This window comes from Alligator sinensis, unplaced genomic scaffold (assembly GCF_000455745.1).
Source record: "Alligator sinensis unplaced genomic scaffold, ASM45574v1 scaffold994_1, whole genome shotgun sequence".
NCBI classification, from domain to species: Eukaryota; Metazoa; Chordata; order Crocodylia; family Alligatoridae; genus Alligator; species Alligator sinensis.
Window position 1 is genome coordinate 998,115 of NW_005842488.1, and position 18,419 is coordinate 1,016,533.

Here is an 18,419-nt window from a genome sequence, read left to right on the forward strand (position 1 = left end):
CGATACCCCTCCCCACCACCCCCATATGCCCCCTCCCCACGAGCCCCATGTGCCTTCCCCCATGCACTCCAGAGCTGCCCCAGGCATCCAACACGCACCCGCCACCCCCATCGTCCTGCCCCTGCATCCCATGCAGGAGCTGAACCACGTGGCTGCCAGCCTGGCCATGTCTCTGCTGGCCCCCCCACCCCTCCGCTCGCTGTCTGTGGTTTCTTTAGTCATCAACCTCCAGGGAAATCAGCCTGTATTTTAGCGACAGTAATAGAGGGCCTGCGAGGCAAATTTACACTCCGTCTGATTGCTCAGATGAGGACAGAGAAGCACTTAACGCTGGCACTGTCATAAACCACCCCCTCGGCCCCAGAGAGAGGGGAGGGGGCAGATCAGCACGTGCTGGCAATGCCCCCCCGGGCCGCTGGTACACAGGATGTGCCCTCCTGCCTTCGGAGCTGGTGTCCCGCTGGGAAGGAGCTGGGGAATGACCCAGCCCAGCTAAGACCAGACTCCCCAGCCCCCTCCCAGTCTCCTCTGGGCTCCCAGCCACCTTCTGCCCAAAGCGGAGGCTGTGATGCTGGAACCGCATGAGCCAGAGACCGCCCTGCGACCCACCATGCCAAAGACACGCATCTCCTCACCTGTGCTCAGGCCCCCAGGGGAGATGGGGCGGCATCCACAGCCGCTGCATTGCCAACAGGGAAACCGAGGCACGGCAGAGCTGGGCACCCAACCCAAGTCTCCAGCACGGGGCTGCAACCCTGAGGCCGCCCTGTCCTGCTGGCCCCCCACGCGGCCGCGGCTCCATTCCCTGCCCTTCCCCGCTCCCCAAATTATGCGCGGCGCCTTTCTTTTTAATCATCCTCCATAAGTCAATTCCCCCGCAGCGCAGAGGTTGCCATGGAGACCCGGCAGCTTGCAGCCACCTCTGTTTTCACCTCGGAGGCGACGCTTCGCTCTCCTGGGCAGGGGATGGGGTGGGCATGCAGCGGGGTGCACCCCGGCAGGGTGAGGGCATAGACCTGGAGACCTGCAGATAAGACCATGGATGCAGCCCTGTCCTGCCCAGCCCCACGAGGCTACAGCCTCTTTGCCCATGCTTTGCCCAGGTTGATTGCGTGCCATGCTCCAATGAAAACCCACGGAGCCCAAGCTTCCCCAGCTGCCCGCCTTGGGGGCACAGGGCCCTGGCAGCGACAGGAGTCGCCTGACCCTTTCCCCGCTGCTCAGTGCTCCCGGGGTTGGTGCCTGAGTGCTCCCGGCTGCCCTGGGATGTGACTGCTCTGATGAGCTCCTGACACCACGTGGTTTGTGGATTGCAATGGACCAGTTTTGGAAGCTGGCACTGCACGGGGATGGCATAGACACCTCCCTGTGCCCAGCAACAGTGCCTGCAGGCAGCCTGCACTGTGCAGGGATCCATAAACTGCTTGCTTCTGAGGCTTGGGGCAGGCTAATTAGCAGGGGCAGGTGAATTAGCATGGGTCAGGCCAATTAGCATGGGTCAGGCCAACTCCCCTTCTGCCCAGCAGTGCAGAGCACCCCGTTTCACACATTGGCCCACATGCAGCTACATGGCTCCTGGCTCAGGAGGGACTGAGGTGCCTAATTCCCATGGGAACTAATGGGAATTAGACACCCTTTGAGGATCCTCTCCTTACAGTCTAAATAGGCTGGAGAGCCAAAGAGAAGGAGGGCAAGGCAAGAGGAGAAAGGCTCCAGCAGGCCAATGCCATAGCTGCACATGAGACCCAGGTATCTGGACTCCCAGCCCAACACCCTGCCCCTCCAGCACCACTGCCCACTCCCAGCTGGCACAGAACTGGTCCAGCTGCAAGGGGTGACAGCACAAGGCACGTGCAGGCAGAGCACAGATACTCACGGGGACTGAGCAGCTGTGTGCACACGCACAGTGCCAGGGGGCTGCATGTGTGCACATGCATATTATGTGTGCAAGCACCCAGGGATTACCCACATGTGTGCAAATGGTGCGTGTCTGCACATGCAAGCATGCACCTGCGTGCTGGTGCAAGCCCAGGAGCAGCATACTCTCCCACCAGAGCCTTTGCCCTTAATCGAGCAGCAAAGACATGCCCGGCAGGTGGATGCAGCCAAGTCTCGGCTCTGCAGGCACCTGTCCCTCCCAGCGTAGAGACCCTCCTGCCAGGGCCAGCCCCTGGCTGCTGCTCCCCACCTCGTGGACTATAGCCAAAAGAAGGGGTCTCTGCGGCATTGCCATGTGGCTCCCAATTCCTGTCCAAAGAGCATAGCCTGGGAGTGGGGACGCGGAGCCCAAGGCTGGCACTGTGGGGGTGGTGGCTGGGCAGGGTTAGGGTCCCGCAGCCCCAGGGGGATGGAGGCAGCCCCATGGGGAGCGGGTGGTGGGAGCTCTGCTCAGAGGAGGCCCGATGAGCTCAGAGCTGGGTGCTTGCCAACACCGAATCAAAGGCGCAGCATTCAGCCCCGGAGCCCGGCCTGCCGAGGGAGACCTGGAAGGGGAACAGGCGGCTATTCTCCATGGTGGGGCAGTGCAAGTGGGGCTTGGGGGGGCGCCAGGCAGGGGTCAGGCCAGCAGATCCCCCTCCCCCGTCTGTGCCAGCCTGGCACATCAACGGCGCTCTGTCCTCCGGGGCCCACCCCCATGCCAGGGAAGATGCAGCAGAGGGAGGCACCAGAGCAGCCCAACCGCGGCCGGGCAGGACAAGGATGGTGTGCACTCACGTGCAAATGCGCACAGGTGTGCACATCTAAGCGCACCAAAGCACTCGCAGCCTTGTGGCTTGGCCTGGTGACAAGGATCCCTAGTGTAGACAGGGCTCCGCAGACAGGGCCATCAGCTGTCTCGGCAAGCAGAGCTGCATCCCCACTGGCAAGAACCACCAGCCATGCGGTGGTGTCTTCACCATCTCTCCCTGGCAGAGCGTTGCAGCACACACACACAAGGGCTGAGCGTGCCTACAGGCCTGCATGCTAGTGGGCAGCCCTGCCCAATGGTGCTACAGCAGGAGAGGAGGTGCCAAATGCATGAAAGAGAAGCATGTGATGCCGCAGCACGTGTGCAGGCTGGTGCACTGTGTCTGAAGGAGGCAGAGCTAGGAAGCACACTCCGGGAGAGGAGAGGGTGTGGCTGCCTGCATAAGCATGCAGCTGGGAAAAGAAGTGTGCATGGACACTGGTGAGAGAGAGGGAGGTGTGCAAGACCAGGCAGGCACCCTGCAATGCCCAGCACCCTGCCAGTCCAGCCTCATTCAGCCCTGAGCCCAAGTGCCTGCAGCGAAGCAGCCCCAGGCTGGAGCGGCAGCTCAGCCGGGTCCTGCTGCCTCCTGGGGCCCCAGCAGTGAGCTCCCGCATGCTAGCCCCTCTCCCGCTGTCCCTGCCAGCCCTGCCAGCGACAAGGCTGCAAGAGAAATGAATTACCCCCGACGACTTCATTGCTGCGCTAACATTTCCCATCCAGGTGCCGCGGGGTTTTAATTGAATGTCAAACATAATTTGGCGGAGGGAACCGGAGTTCAAACAACTACCCTTCCAGAACAAGCGGCCGCGCAGCCGGCTTCAACGGGAGTCACGCACGGCCCCAGGTGACACCACCAGGCAGGCGTGTACCCTGCACAAGTCCTATCCAGCCAGGCCGCTCAGCGGGGGACCCTTTCTCCTGTGGCTGCTTGTTACCGCCTGGCCCCGGTCGGAGGATGCAGCGTGCGATGAGTTTGGAAGGTCTCAGCTCACATGCCCCGCAGCAGAAAGACCAAGATGGGGCATGGAAATGGCTCCTTTCTCCAACCGGCCCCTCAGCACAGAAAGCTTGGCTATCTCGCGATAACACACAAGCCCAGTGAAGCCGAACGGGGCTGCTTAGGCTAACAATGGTGGCTTGGGCCCCCACTGTGCCAGGCCCTGTATGGACCCCAGCAGGGCTGGACACAGGGAGAGGCTCTAGGGGGAAGATCTTTCAGCCTAAGCAGGTCTGAGTTCCTGGCCCCATTTCTATAACGGGGGAGCTGAGGCTGAGAGGGGAGTGACCCATGGTGACAAGGCAGGCAGTGGCAGAGTCAGCCCAGCCCAGCTTTCCTTCCCCACCCACCTTCCCTTGCAGCCCCAGCACTCCCAGATGAAGACCAGCTGGGCAGGCTCGTGCTCCCTCAGCCCCACAGCCCCTCCATGAGTCCCGGACAAGTGTCACCGACCCCAACTCATGCCTTGAGAGGCCCAGGCTGCCCTGGGAGCTGCTCTGAGCTGTGGGTAGGTGGCTCTGAGGACAGCAGTTCACAAGCAGCTGAAGGCAGTGAAGTCAGTGCAGATCCCTGGCCTTCTGCTCTCCTCACCCCATCAGCAGGGGCTATGCGGGGTCCCTAGCACCAGTCCCACTCGGGGAATATGTCTGCCAAGGCGGGGGGCTCCTAAGCAGCCATGCCAAGTTGCACGTCAAACCACAAAGCAAAAAAGTTCCCAAGGGACATGGTGATAGGTGGTCCTGTGGTCAGCACAGGCTGGAAGCTGAGTCTGCGGGGTTTGCCCATAAAGACACTTAGGGCCTGCTAGAAATGCTGAAGTCTGACAGAAGAACAGAACACAGCAAGGCCAGCCCCACATCTGGGAACATCTGGCCAGCTGTGTTCTGTTCTTCTGTCGGGCTTCATGGGGGAACACATCATGGGGGAACATCTGGCCAGCTGTGAGGCACGGGCAGCTGATGGGTCGCAGCTCCCAGCTCTGGCCCCCTGAGTGATACGGGGCAGGCATGGTATCATCGATGTGCTACAGACAGCATTATTCCCATCCCAATGTGCAGGTACCCCCCCCCCCCCCCCCCCCCCCCTCTAGACATCCCCAAGACAACATCTACCACCCTGAGCACACCCCAGCAACCCCAGACACACCCTTGGCAGCTCTAAACATCCTGACAACACCCACCGATGACTCCTGACAACCTCCAGACACTTCTCAACACCCCCAGACAGCCCCTGACATACCCCAACACCCAAGGGTCTGATGCTCCATAAGCGTTTGGAGGAAGATGCTCTGAGATGCAGACAGTGCCTGTCCCTGCAGGGAAGAGGCCTGTTTAAGCAGAAGCCCGGGGTGCTCCTGGGTGACTCCAGTCACCAGCCCCTGGCCAGAAGGGCCAGCTTCCCCAATGAACAGTGCACTGGGCTTCTGTCCTTGAGGACCCCACTTGGGTCCAGTGGCCAATATGGAGCCTGCCACATGGCTTGACCTGGGTGGCAGGCAGGGCAGGAATAGAAGAAGGCAGGCGGGCAGGATTCAGCTGGGCAGGATTTGGGGTTGTGGGCAAGGGTGAAGGAAGGGCCTGCACCCTAAGTCAGGACTGAGGCAGTGCTGCAAGGAGCTCCAGGCTGGACCAGCAGGGAGCCCAGAGGCAGGATGAGGGGCAGGTGGCATGGAGGGGGGCAGTGCAGAGCTGGAACAGGAGGACAGCAGGGTAGCTCTGAACTTGGCGTGCCCAGGCAGCATGCAGGGGCTACCCCCCTGACCAGGCAGGCAGCTTTCACCGCACCGTGGGTTCATGCACTTCCATGACCAGCCAGTGTCCTCGTGCTGCTGGGTTAACAGCCCAGCACAGCCTTGCTGAGGTGCTATTGACACGCTGGCGGCAGTAGCAGGCACCTGGGCATCAGCCGTCAAGGGGAATTTGCCACAGGAAAGGGTCACTGTCCCTGGAAATTGTTCTCAGTGTCGGCACTGATGCAGAATGACAGGGCCCCAGAGCCAAGCCGCTCCATCAGCCACCAGCTGCTGCAGCACCAGGGGAAGGGGAAGCCCAGGAGCTCCTACCACCAGCCGGGCCAGCAGCAAACTTGGGCGAGGGATGCAGGGGAAGGCAGTAACCCAATGACCTGGGCTTTGCTGGGAGAGAGGGGAAATCAAAGACACCTTCAATTCACACATCCCCTCACCGAACAGAATTTGGGGACCTGCTGCAATGTCCTGGGCGTCCATTGGCCCCAGCACCAGAGGCCAGGTCAGGCCAGACCAGACTGGGCTTGCTTCTTCCATGCCTCATCCAAGGTCAAATCCAGGCACAGCCCCTGCTCTTGGTGTGCCAGACCCACCACGGGCCGATGCCCACATCCAGTCCCTGAGGGGCATGCAGGAGGGGCAAGACAAATGCCAGGGGCCTGGGTGCACAGACTCCAAGCACTGGTGCCTTTAACCCTTCTCCACCCACAGTGAGGCAAGCTGGGGGCAGGGAGCCTTTGAGCAAGGGAGCCGGGCTGGGGCAATTGCAAAGAGCAGGGTGCTGGGGGAGGCAGCGGGGTGCCCCCAGGCACCAAACGGGGAGCATGTGTCCGTCTGGTGGGGCTGAGGGTTCAGCACACACAGACGGATGGAGACCGGAGACATGGTGCCCACCCATGCGGGCTGGAGCTGAAGCCAGGGGTGCAGCTGGGGAAGGGTACAGCCGTCACCCGCTGCAGCAGCCCGGCCAGATGGCACAGGCACCCCCATCCATACAGCCTCAGCACAGGGGCCCAAGACCCTTTGAATACCCCATACAACAGCCTGCTACTGAAGCGTGGGGACTCCCCAACCAATGCACAGGAGCCCTATAGTGCAAACCACCAAGGGAGATTCCCCACAGCCAAACCTCACCCACCGTCAGGCCCAGCCCTCCCCGGCTGCAGTCCGGCTCCCGCCCCAGCGCCCCCTTACCGTATTTAATCTCCGGCACGTATAAATCGTTCGCATTCCCAGAATGCAGTTCGGTCACGCAGCACTCGCTGCTGCTGCTGCTGGGGACGGCGGGCGGCGCCAGGGCGTTGGACAGCGTCTCGTTGCGCCGGGGCGGCGCGGCGGCGGCCGGGGGGCTCTCGGCTTGGCAGCTGCAGCCCGTCTGGGTGAGGCCGCAGTGCGGCGTCCCCCGGCCCCCCACCTGGTTGTTGTTGATGAGCAGCACCTCCACGAAGCGAAACTCCAGGGCCGCGGGGGCCAGCAGGCGGGGGGCCGCCTCGGGCTCGGCCGCCAGGCACAGCTGCACGAAGTTCTTGTCGAAGTGCAGGAAGGTGAAGGGGCCGGTGCCCTGGCACAGCTCCAGCTGGGCCTCCAGCTCCTCGTCGCCAGCCTCCTCGCCCGGCGGGGGTCCTCCGGCCTCGGCCCGGGGGCCGCAGCTGTAGTTGGAGAGGTAATGGTCGAGGGGCAGCACCATAGGGGAGAAGTGCGTGCACACCTGCTCTTCCCGGTTGAACTTGAGGTACAGGGAGTACTTGGTGGGGTCGGGGTTCTCCAGGGTCCACGAGCAGCCGGAGGTGATGGTGGGGAAGAGGTCCTTGAGCGAGAAAGAGCCGTAGAGGACCCCGGAGGCCAGAGCTGAGCAGGCGCTGGGAGCCGGGTCGAAGCCCCGCGTGAGCCACAAGAGAGACGATATCACAGACAGTAAGAGGGGACCAGCAGGGGTCATCCTATGTCATTTGCCCTGCGAGGGGGAGAGAGACACAGTCAGACCAAGCACTGATGCCCTGGGGTTATTAAGCAGCACCAGGAAGCCCCGGAGATGCCCCAGGCACCGTGTTGTGGCAGTATCGTAGGCAATGAGGTTAATCCACGGTGTGACAATTGCTAATTGAAAACTTTTTTTTTTTTGCCAGGGTAGCACGTGGCTCCGTGCCCGGAGGCTGGGAGGGACAGGCAGGCTGGCGTGGGGTCGGGAGGCTGCATGGCAGTGTGGCCAGCACCCAGGCAGTTTGCTTGGAGGGCAAGGGGTGGGTTTCTGCCCCCTACACTGGGGTTTCCATTCAGGGCCCTCACAAAGTTTTTTCATGCCAGGCTCAGAGAGGAGCTGGAAGGGGGCAGAGAACAGAGGGGCCAGGAGCATGGCCGGGGCCAGGACCCCCCTCTCCAAGCACCCACCGGCCAGGTGCAGGGAGCCAATGTGAGCTTCCTGCCTGGCACAGACCCGGGGGTGTCCTGTCCCAGCTGGCAATGAAGGACCCCAATGGGACTGAGTATGGAGAGGTCCTACCAGATTGCCTCACCCCAGGGGCTCATCGAGCCAGAGCTCCCCTCTCCAAGAGAACCCAGCTTTCCTGGGACAGTCTGCCCCAACTCCTCTCCCCCCCACAACCCACACACATAATGCCCAAACCCATGCCCTGGGGTCCAGCCACTGCCCGGGCCACCCCCAGACCCCAGCCCTGCACACACCCCCGGAGTGACGGGGAAGCTGTCGCCCTTCCAACGAGAGGGAGGAGGAAAAGGCCGGGCCTCCAGTGCTGCCTGCGATTATCTATTCCTGCCACATCTCCCCCCAGTCCCAGGCGACCGTGCCAAGGATACGAAGCTGCAGCCCCAGGCCCAGGATAATGTATCAGCTCAGCACATTTTCATTAGCAATGCCCTTTCCTTTGAGATGCCCAGTCCACCGCAAGAGTGCCCCAAACCCAGTTCTATCCCCTTCCCGCAAAAACCCCAGCTCCTTCATTTAAGAGAGCCTGGCCTATCAGGCAGGTGCCAGGATCACCCAGCACGGCGCCCTCAGCCCTGCTTTGTCACGGGAGAAACTGGCACACAAAGACTGCCGGCCTGAGGTCTCTTCCAGTGCTGGGAGCTGGCGGGCAAGGGGTCTGGAGCCCATCTTTGGCTGCCCTGGCCCCTGTGGCCCCCTTCAGAGAGCTGCCATCCTCTGCCACCTTCCAAGCAGAGCAAACCCAGCTGCAACAAGAGCAAGGCAACATAGAGGGCTGGAAGAGCAGGAAACTGTGGGTCAGCATGGGTTGGCATTAGCGGGGCAGCTGTGGGAGCCCAGGCTGTAGGTCAGGAGTGAGGGGCACCGGCAGAGCAGGTGGGAGCTGTCTGGGATGGAAGGTGACTCCCTGAGCTACCCAGGCAGGGATGGACAGGGCTGAATGAGCAAGGGCTGCAGGTGGAGATGCAAGAGCACTAACAGAGTGGCATGTGCACAGCACCAGCCTCCAGCTCCTGGCATGGGTCCCTTGGGCTCAGAAAAAGCCACAAAATCCTCCCTCGGATGCAGGAGAGAGAGAACACTGGAGCAAACATGGCCTTTCAACTGCTCTGGTCCCCCGCCGCCAGGAGAAGGGTTGGTGTGGGACACAGACAGAGGCCAAGGGGACAGGGAGACAGAGCTGCTTCTCTCCAGCACAGGGAAGAGCATGTGTTGGATGGGAAGGCAGGATGCCTGAGTCTCTGCCTAGCAGAGGAGCGGCTAGGGATGTAGCCGGGCTCTAGGATCAGGTCGCCTGGGTTTTGCTCCTCAGTTTGCTGAGCGGTGCAGCCTGGATGGCACGAACCAGACACCTGGGCTCTTCTCCTGGCTCTAAAATGACTTTCTGCGGGACCACTGGGAAGTGGCATGCCCTTGGAGGCCTCACCTTCCCCAGCAGCAAATGGGAGCTGAAGCAAGTGGGCTCCACATGCAAAGCCCCCATTAACCTTTCAAGGGAACGGCAAAAGCCTCCGGAGAGCGGAGGAGCCGCGCTTCCCCTCCAAGACCCAGAGCTCCAAGCTCAGCCCGTGAGCACAGACCAATCCATGTGCACAGAACTCTAGTGTGTGTGCACACCAATCCTCATGCACACCGAATCCTAGTGCATGTGCACACCAATCCACACATGCACACAAATCTAGTGTGTGTGCACACCAATCCACACGTGCACACAGAACTCTAGTGTGTGCACACCAATCCTCATGAACACTGAATCCTAGTGCATATGCACACCGATCCACACATGCACACAGAACTCTAGCATGCATGAACACCAATCCACACATGCACACAAATCTAGTGTGTGTGCACCCCAATCCACATGTGCACACAGAACTCTAGTGTGTGCACACCAATCCACACATGCACACAAATCTAGTGTGTGTGCACACCAATCCACATGTGCACACAGAACTCTAGTATGTGTGCACACCAATCCATGTGCACAGAGCTCCAGTGTGTATGCATACTAATCCACACATGCACACAGAAATCTGGTCAGCGTGTAGTGTGTATGCATACCAATCCTCGTGCACAGAGCTCCAATGTGTATGCACACCAATCCACACACACTTGCACACAGAATCCCAGTGCATGTGCACACCAATCCATGTGCACACAGAACCCTAGTGCGTGCACACACCAGTCCACCCGTGTGCACAGAACCCTAGTGCATGTGCACACCAATCCAAGCGTACACGGAACCCTAGTTTGTGCGCACACCAATCCCCATGTGTACATCAAGCCATGCACAGAACACTACTGCGTGTGCACTCCAGTCCATGCACAGCCCTCCCTGCTGTCTCACACCCTGCTTCTCTAAGGGGAGAGGGGAAGAGTGGCCCAGGGAAGAGCTGCATGCAGACCCCTGTGGGAGCTGTGTGCAGTGCTGGCACCTTCCAGGCACGCTCCCCACAGCCAGCTCTGCCGAGGCCCTGAAGCCCTGACCTGCAACGATTCCAGTCCCAGCCTCGTCTGCGCCTCCCCCGCCCTGCTGCTCCATCCGAAGCGGGAAGCATCCCCGGCTCTGAACCATGTGGTGGCTCCTGCCATGGGCCCCGATTGGGAGCCTCAGACCATGCCACAGGTGCCCAGGTCCAGCAGTCAGCCTCTCCCCGTCTCACCATGCCCCAGGGGACAGGTGGAAGACTCCCCAGCTCCAATCCTGCTGAGATGGGGTGTGGGACAGCCCCCCAGCAGGGTCTGGGTAGAGCTATGCACCTGGGGGCTGGGCCCCGATCCTGAACCACACTGAGCCCCTCACCAGGGGTGCTCAGCACACTGCATGAGCAGCCAGATGCCTCGAAGTGGCTCAGCTTGGCCACCACTCACTCACCAGGCCCAGGCAGGGGGCAGGTAATGCCCCCAGAGCGCTGGGCTGCAGCCACCCCAGCACCCCCCAGACACCATGGCTGCTGGGAGGCAACACCTACCAACAGGAGGGACAAGCCCCAGCCTGCTGATCTGGGACGTGGCTGCATGGACCCCCCTCATAATGCCCTGGAGAGGCACTGGCCTTTGGGTCAGACCCTCCTTGGTGTCAGCGGTCAGAGATGCACGTCCCCGCGCTCACATGCACGCACACATACACATGCATTGCACGTGCACTTCCCCCTGCCCGTACAGGCCAGTGGCCGCTGCAAAGCCAGCCCTGCCGGCCCCTGGCACGCTCTGATCACCCTTCACGACCTCATTACTGCAGCCCGTTAAATTTTCATGGGGAGTCATAAATATTGATGCCGTTAGCCAGGGTTATTCGGGCTCTGCCGGACGGGCCCTGGGACAGCACTGATATATCACCTGAACGCACTGGCTGCCTCTCTCCACCGGGCCCCTCTGTGACTCCCCCTGCTCCTGTGCCAGGACCATGATGGTACAGGCACATGGGGCACCCAGAGAAGGAGAGGGTGGGCACGTGCTTTGGGAAGGACCATGGATAAGGCCCAGAAGTCCTCCGTCATAAATGTCTTGCCTTTGGTGCTAGGGGCTGTGCAGAGCGTGCGGCACAGAGCAGGTACCGAGACAGCACAGGAGAAGGAAGAAGCCACGGGGCAAGCCCACTTCTCTGCCACCTTAGCCACATTCCCACCACCAGGCCACTGGTTTGACTAGGTGAAAGCAGCTGGGTTACTGGCTTGTGGCCTGTATGGGCTGGGTTTGGTGCTGCTATTTCAGACCCACAAGCCTGGGTCACGTCGCAGTCTAGCATGGCGATTCTCAGCCGGGGTGCTGTGAGACCCTGGGGTGCCTGGAGATCCTTCTGAGGGTGCCACACAACGTTAGGTGTGCAAACAGGATGCGCAAGATAAATGCAGAGATGTCAAGCAGGAATCCGTAGGGTTAACAACACCCTGCCCTGCTGGGGTCTTTCTGAGCTCTTTGCAAAGAAGAATCGCTCTAGTATTTTTCCATAGTCAAAAAAACAAGAGCAGACTCGGAGCTGGCATTTTCCAAGGGGCGCCGTGAGCCTCAGGAGGAGTGTCTTGAGTTTAAAAAGGGTGAGAACCACTGGTCTAAGGAGCTCCAGCCCTGGGGTCTATTCCAGCTCTGTCTCTTGACCTTGGGCATTGTAGCAACCTGCAGGGAAGCAGCTGGTTGCAACAGGAGTTGTAGGAGGGAGTATTTGGAGGGTGACATCAGGAAGCTCCATGTACCAGGAGAAAGGGCAACAGCTCTGAGCGCACAGTGACCCACCTGGCCGCAAACAGAGGCACTGAATACAGTGCACTGAAACAAAGATCCCCCTGCTACCATCCACGTGGAGAGCCTCTATTATGGCACAGGGGTCTGTGCATGAAAAAGGCACCTGACTTTTCCTTCTGCTGCTTCTCATTCTCTTCTGGTCTGTGTCTGGGGCAGAGACACCCATTTTCTGTTCGTACAGCACCTGGCACGATTTCAACAGGCCTTGGCACAGGTGGCACCAGAAAACCAAGCCAGAGGGCCAGCGCTTCCACCCACGGGCCCTGGAGAAGCCACCCTGCTTCTGCTTCTGATGTGATAGAAACCACAGCTGTCCACCACGCCTCGTAGCTACGCCCCACACCCCATCCTGAGCCAGCGACCCCAGGGATGGGAGACATGGAGAAGGCCTTCTAATGGAGGCCATGGAGAGCAAGACGGTCCCTGGGGGCCCTCATCAGAGCCGCTGATGGAGCCTCAGTGGCACGTGCCGAGCAGAGGCCCCGTGGGTTAAGCAGGAGCTGAGCGCTCGTTAGGAACATATTTCTTGGGAATTACCCGCGACGCGCAGCTGCATCACTGCAGATGGGTTTTTAATAACTCATTAATAAAAGAACTAGCGGCGGGCACCTTATTAAATCAGAACGGGAGCTTTGCTTGGGAGGGGGGTGCAGGACAGGCATGGGCTGACCCCAGCACAGCCCGTGCCCTTAGCCAAGATGGGGCAAGCAAAGACCGGGGGCTCGGCAGGTAGGCACCCATGGGACTTGGAGGGGAAGTGGCAGGCAGGGCTGGACGTCATCCCAAGGCTGCGGGGTTGCTTTATTCCCCTCTCCACCCGCAGCAAAGCAATAACCTCTGCGTGTGCTGTGTGCACAGCACAAGAGCACGGACGCTGGAGTGATGAGGGTGGTTGGCTCCAGCTCAGAGCCTGCCATGGCCACAGCAGCTCTGGTCATCAAACGCTGCCATGCATGGGTCCTGGAGCAGAGGAGCCCCTGGGGCCAGCAGTGGGGTTGGGGACAAGGAGCTGGAGTCACCTTATGTCCCAGAGAGTTTGCTGAAGCCCCAGAGACAGGCGGGAGTCTCGTGATTTGCAAGGGCACTCGCCAGGGAGCTGGTGCAAGGCAGCAGGCCCAGTTGGGTCTGCAGGATCCCAGTAGCTGCAGATCCCTTGCAAGGGGCTCAGCTCCAGCAGTGACAGCCCTGGGCAGGGTGGGGTCCTGCCTTGGTGCAGCCAGGGCTGGGCCCCCCCAGGATCCAGCAACCGTCTTTCCAAAAGGGTAGCAGACTGATTAAGCTTGGGAGCAGCCCAGCATTTGTCCCTGCAAAAAGCATCCGCCCCACTGCCTGTATCTCATGGGAAGCTGGGGGTGCTTGACCTGACGTCCCTGGGTGTGGGCTCTCAGGACAGGACAAGATCTCAGCTAACGGGGCTTATCCTCAGCAGGCTGCCCACGGCCTATGTCAGCCACCAGCGATCCATGGATATGGGGAAACTGAGGCACAGGATGAGGGGGACGGGGTAAGGCTCTACCACACAATCACAGGCCAATTCATTTGTCAGTTGGAAACGACGGGGGCCTTTGCCATCACCCTCCCTGCTGGTGCACGAGCCCACCCATCCCTGCCCCGTGGGCTAGCCACGGCCACGTTAAAGAGCTCTGCTCTGCCATCATTGCGGTTATGTGTATTAGCACAGCATCCAAGAGCCCCCGGCACGGACCGGGTCTGATTGTGCAAGGTGCTGTACAAATACAGGACACAAGGGCAGCCTGATTGCTAGACCCAGGGACTGACCGGCAGATCAGACCACAGGGGAAGAGGACCCAGAAGTCCTGGCTGCCAGCCCAGGACCCTTGCCCCCATCCTACCCTCGGGCCCAGCATCTGGCGGTGCCGCAGAGCAGCCCCGTTACCCAGAGGCCTGATGTACGCACTTCTCTGCCCCCGCCCGCCTCCGCCTCCTGCAACTTCACTGCCGCAGCTTCCTCAGGAACAAAACCCTTTTGTTCTCCCAGGTCCTCCTCGCTGTCGCTGAGCCCCGTGGGTGGGGGAGGAGACAGCGGCATCTCCAGAGGCAGCATCGGCTCCGTTTCCCTTGCCAAACCATTGCTGCCGCGTGCACGGAGCCCAGGCACCCCTTCCCGGCTTCTTCTCCCCCGCCACCTACCAGGCTCATTTCCTGGACCCTGGTGAGAGGGGCACCATGCCAGCAGCACCTCTTGCCTGGGTTTCGGGGTGGGCGACGTTCCCACAATGATTCCTCTCCATGAATCATAGCTGAGGGGCAGTCCCAGTTACCTGCCTGCCCTGAGCTCAGTGTCCCTGCTCCTGCCCGGGGGATGGCAGCAAAGTGACTCCTCTCTGTCTGGCCAACCACCCCCAGGGCAGACCCCAGACCCTTCCCCACGGCTCCTTGTGGCTGAAGACCTCCGCAGCTCCAATGCTTTTGGGTTTTGCATGCACATTGTGGCCCAACTGGTGTGGACGTTGCCCTAGAAAGCAGCCGGAAAGGGCTCCATGCAAGCCAAGGAGGGTCAGGTCGTGTCATGCCACGCGGTGTGACTGCCCCCATCACATCCTGCCCTGGGGAGCTGAACCGTGAGACCCTCTGCACGATAAAAGAGCCTCGTGCCTGGGGGCCCAGATGCATCCCAGGACCTAGCACGTGGCAGTGGCCTCAGCCATTCAAGGCACCCTCCCACAAGGCTGCTACCATACCGGGTGCCACCACGCTGCTCACAGCCAGGACCGCAGGGGCTGCCTCTCCCTGACACGAGGCCCTGTCTCAGATGCCCTCCTGGCTTGCAGATGCCACGGAGTGGGGGGGTGGCTGCAGTGGTGCAGAGGTGGCCTGGCCTCGATGCCTCCATCCCCGGCTGCAACGCTGCCTCCCTGGCTGTCCCCTCCGTGGCAGGAGCCCGGGTGTGAGAGCTAACAAGACAGTAATGGAGTCCCGCTCTCGGCTGTCAGGCGGGCCCGCGCTCGGCCCCGCGTGCTGGGGGTAAAGTGTTCCCTTGGGGGATGATTCTCCAACTCCCTGTCTCTTCATTTTAATTAGTTCCAATAGAGCGAACCACTGAAGTTTATTCCTCCTGACATCTCAGTATTGTCGCTGCCGGTGCCTGTGGCACGGGCCCAGCAAAAGACACACGCAGGCCCGTGGTGGGGCAGGGGGAGGTCATGGCAGTGCTCCCGGCTCCTGTCACCGGAAGGGTGGGCTTGGTGGAGATGTGTGGCTGGGGCAGGAGGCATCTGGACTGGGAGCTCCAGAGGCCGCATGCGGACGGAGAACAGCTGGGTGGACAGGCTCGGACTCTGGGCTGACCGCAACGACTCCCGGGGCTGTGTGGGGACCCTTCCAGTGGGTGCACTCTGCTCTGTGCGTGGTTGGCAAACCTGGGGAGAAGGTATGTTCTCGAGGGGTCATACTGCCTGCTGGCACCTGGGGCAAGGAGAGGGCTGTGTGACCTCACAGCAGCGTGGAGGCAGGGGCAGACCCATCCATGCCCGCACGGCCCATGCCCGAAGATTGGGCTTTGGCAGCATGTGAAATGGGAGCAGCACCTTCCCTTTCCCCTGCCCTGGCACCCCTCTACCCATCACAGACACACTCCCTGCCTCTCATGCTCCTGTCCCCACAAGGCTGCTCTCATGAGAGGCTTGCACAGTTGGCGAGCTCCGTCCCTGTGCAGACTACAGCCCAGAGCCTCCAGGGTCTCCTGGCACCTAACTCCCAAGTTTACAAAAGCAGCCAGCACGTGAGATGGACTTGAACTCCTGCTCCACCCTGCACCCCAGTCCAGAGCCCTGGCACGCTGGAGACTTGCTCCACAGAGGAGACAAGAACTCCCACCGCCATCCATTACTAAATGGGCGATCGGGGGGAAGCAAGAAGCCAGGATTCTCTTCCTGCAGCCCCGGCCCGAGACGGACAGGCTGCAAAGCTAAAAATAACGCGGCTCTCAAGAGACCGGCTCTTGCTGACCGATGGCCGTCCTCGTGAACAGAGCGTGGGGCTGCAGCTGACAACGAGCTGGCGATTCTGCACAAGCATAAGTACACGGACCGCGGATGCAGGCGTGTCCAGGAGTGCACATATGCTCAGAGGCTCTGGGGCAAGCATGGGATAAGAACACACATGCACACACACACACGCAGCAAGCCCCCTTATGGACCCACCAATAAAATCACACACACAAGCCCTTCTATATAAGCATGGGATAAGAAGACACACGCACACACACAAGCACACCTATCTAAACCCCACTTTTATATAAACCCCCACACATATACAAGCACTTCTATATATTCTTCCCCCCCCAAAAAACACACAAGCACTTCTATACAGGCCCCCCCATTCACACACCCACCCACACACACACACACACACACACACACACACACACACACACAGAGGAATCAGGCAAGCCCCCTTATGGACCTACCAATAAAACCACATGCGCAAGCACTTCTATATAAGCCCCCTCATACATACACATACACACAAACTCTTCTGTATAAACCCCCTACACATGCACTTCTATAGAAGCACCCACTCAACACACACACACACACATGTGCAAACATTGTTTTGGGCCCACAACACAGCCCAATACACACTCAACCAGCCCTGCAATTGCAATCGCCGTACCACTCGAGCAGGTCAGGGGGGCTGGAGGCTTTATTTAAAGCTAGTATTTACCTCAAATCACTGTTTAAAATGTACCAGTGCCACGTGCCTGATGCTAAGAAGGCTGATCCTTCCCACCCCAACCAGCATCTAGTGGGGAAAGATTTCCTACTCACAAATACCAGTAGATAAGCACCCACCCGCACCCTCATGCTCCAAATGCGCAGAATGTAATGTCTGCCGAGGCCGAGCGGCGCCTGGACCACAAAACCGCAGGCCCAGTAGCCAAAGCCCACACTGCTTGTCCCACCATAACTAACATGATCAGGACGATCTCACCTTGGTGGCCAGAAAGAGGGACAATGCCTCTTCACTGCATCTGGGGTTGTCTGCTCTTGTGATATTCGCCATGCATGCATCCTTTATGCCTCAGCTCCTGGAGTCATGGGATTGCCTCACAGCCTCTGCCTACATGTTTCCACCTCTGCTGTTCTCCAACACAGCTTTAACATGGGCATTTCAAACACAGGCCAAGGCAGAGAGGGAAGGGAAGCCTGTTTCAGACGGTAAACTCTTCGGGACAGAGATGGCCACACAGCACATATCTGGACAGTGAAGCCCGGAGCTGGCTGAGCCGCTGTGGTGACATACACGCTACGAATAAATATGGAAAGCTGGCAACAGCATCCTCATGCATGCAGGAGGGTAGGAAGGATGCCTGCCTTTGGTGGGTGCAATTTGCACCCCGATTCGATCAGGGGACTAAGCTAAGCCCTTCCCCTTCTTGCTGCCTCTGCAAGGAGGTAACCCCAGCAGCTGCAGGGCATGGATTGGCACCCAATGGGCAGATACCCTGGGCACAAGCAAGGCAGTGCCACTCCCAGGCCCAACACACGGCCCTCCATCCCAAGCCTGGCCTCCATACCTCTCTGCGCCAGACAGCAGCAGGCAGCGATGGAGCCAGAGCCCAGCCTGGCATGGATACGAAGCCAACTGCTCGGGAGCGATAACGGGAAGCAGAAAGGCATGTGGGGCGCAGGAGACTAATTTTCTGTTTATATTTTTAAAGCCTCCATTAAGGGCCTGGGTCCCCGGAGGGATCGCTTCCTTTCTTGACTGCGTGGCGCGACAAAGGCAGCAGGAAGCCTATGGAGAGGCGGGTCAGATGGGGACACGCTCCGTGCTTTGCAGAGAGCTCCCAGGGCTTTGGTACAGTAAAGCAGCGCTCTTGTATCCTGGTGGGAGAACAAGATGCAGCCGTCCCCCACTCGCCCCCCTTCCCGGAAGGAAACCGATGTGGAGCGAGGAGCTGCAGAGAGCCTCTCTCCAAAAACACCACCAGGCCTGAATCCCCTGACTGCCGTGATGCCGCAGCTTGCAGCCACCCCGGGTCCATCGTCACAGTGCAGGCACACATGTCACTGCCACGCGTGTGCAGCGCTCAGCCACCTCTGAAGGAAAACAAGAGAGCTCGGACGGGGCTCAGCAATGCAACTGCTTGGCACAAGATGGGGAGAATTGCTCTTTGAAACCTTGAATCATCCCAGGGCATTGCCGCGAGGTTGATGCCGCCTCTCCGGGCAAGCAGCAGGTCTTCCTGCATCCAGGTGTGCGGGCTGGCTGGCAGGTGGCAATGACAGAGATC

At 60.0% G+C, this 18,419-nt stretch overlaps 1 protein-coding gene across 1 annotated transcript in view; it reads right to left on the reverse strand.

The window, feature by feature from the left end:
- Positions 1-7,423, reverse strand: part of ADGRB2 (adhesion G protein-coupled receptor B2) — a 58,922-nt gene extending 51,499 nt beyond the window's left edge. The window contains exon 1 of the mRNA XM_025212860.1: positions 6,670-7,423. Coding sequence (XP_025068645.1) covers positions 6,670-7,414 — 745 coding nt within the window. The 5' untranslated portion in view covers positions 7,415-7,423. The remainder of the gene's footprint in view (positions 1-6,669) is intronic.
- Positions 7,424-18,419: the final 10,996 nt, after the last annotated feature.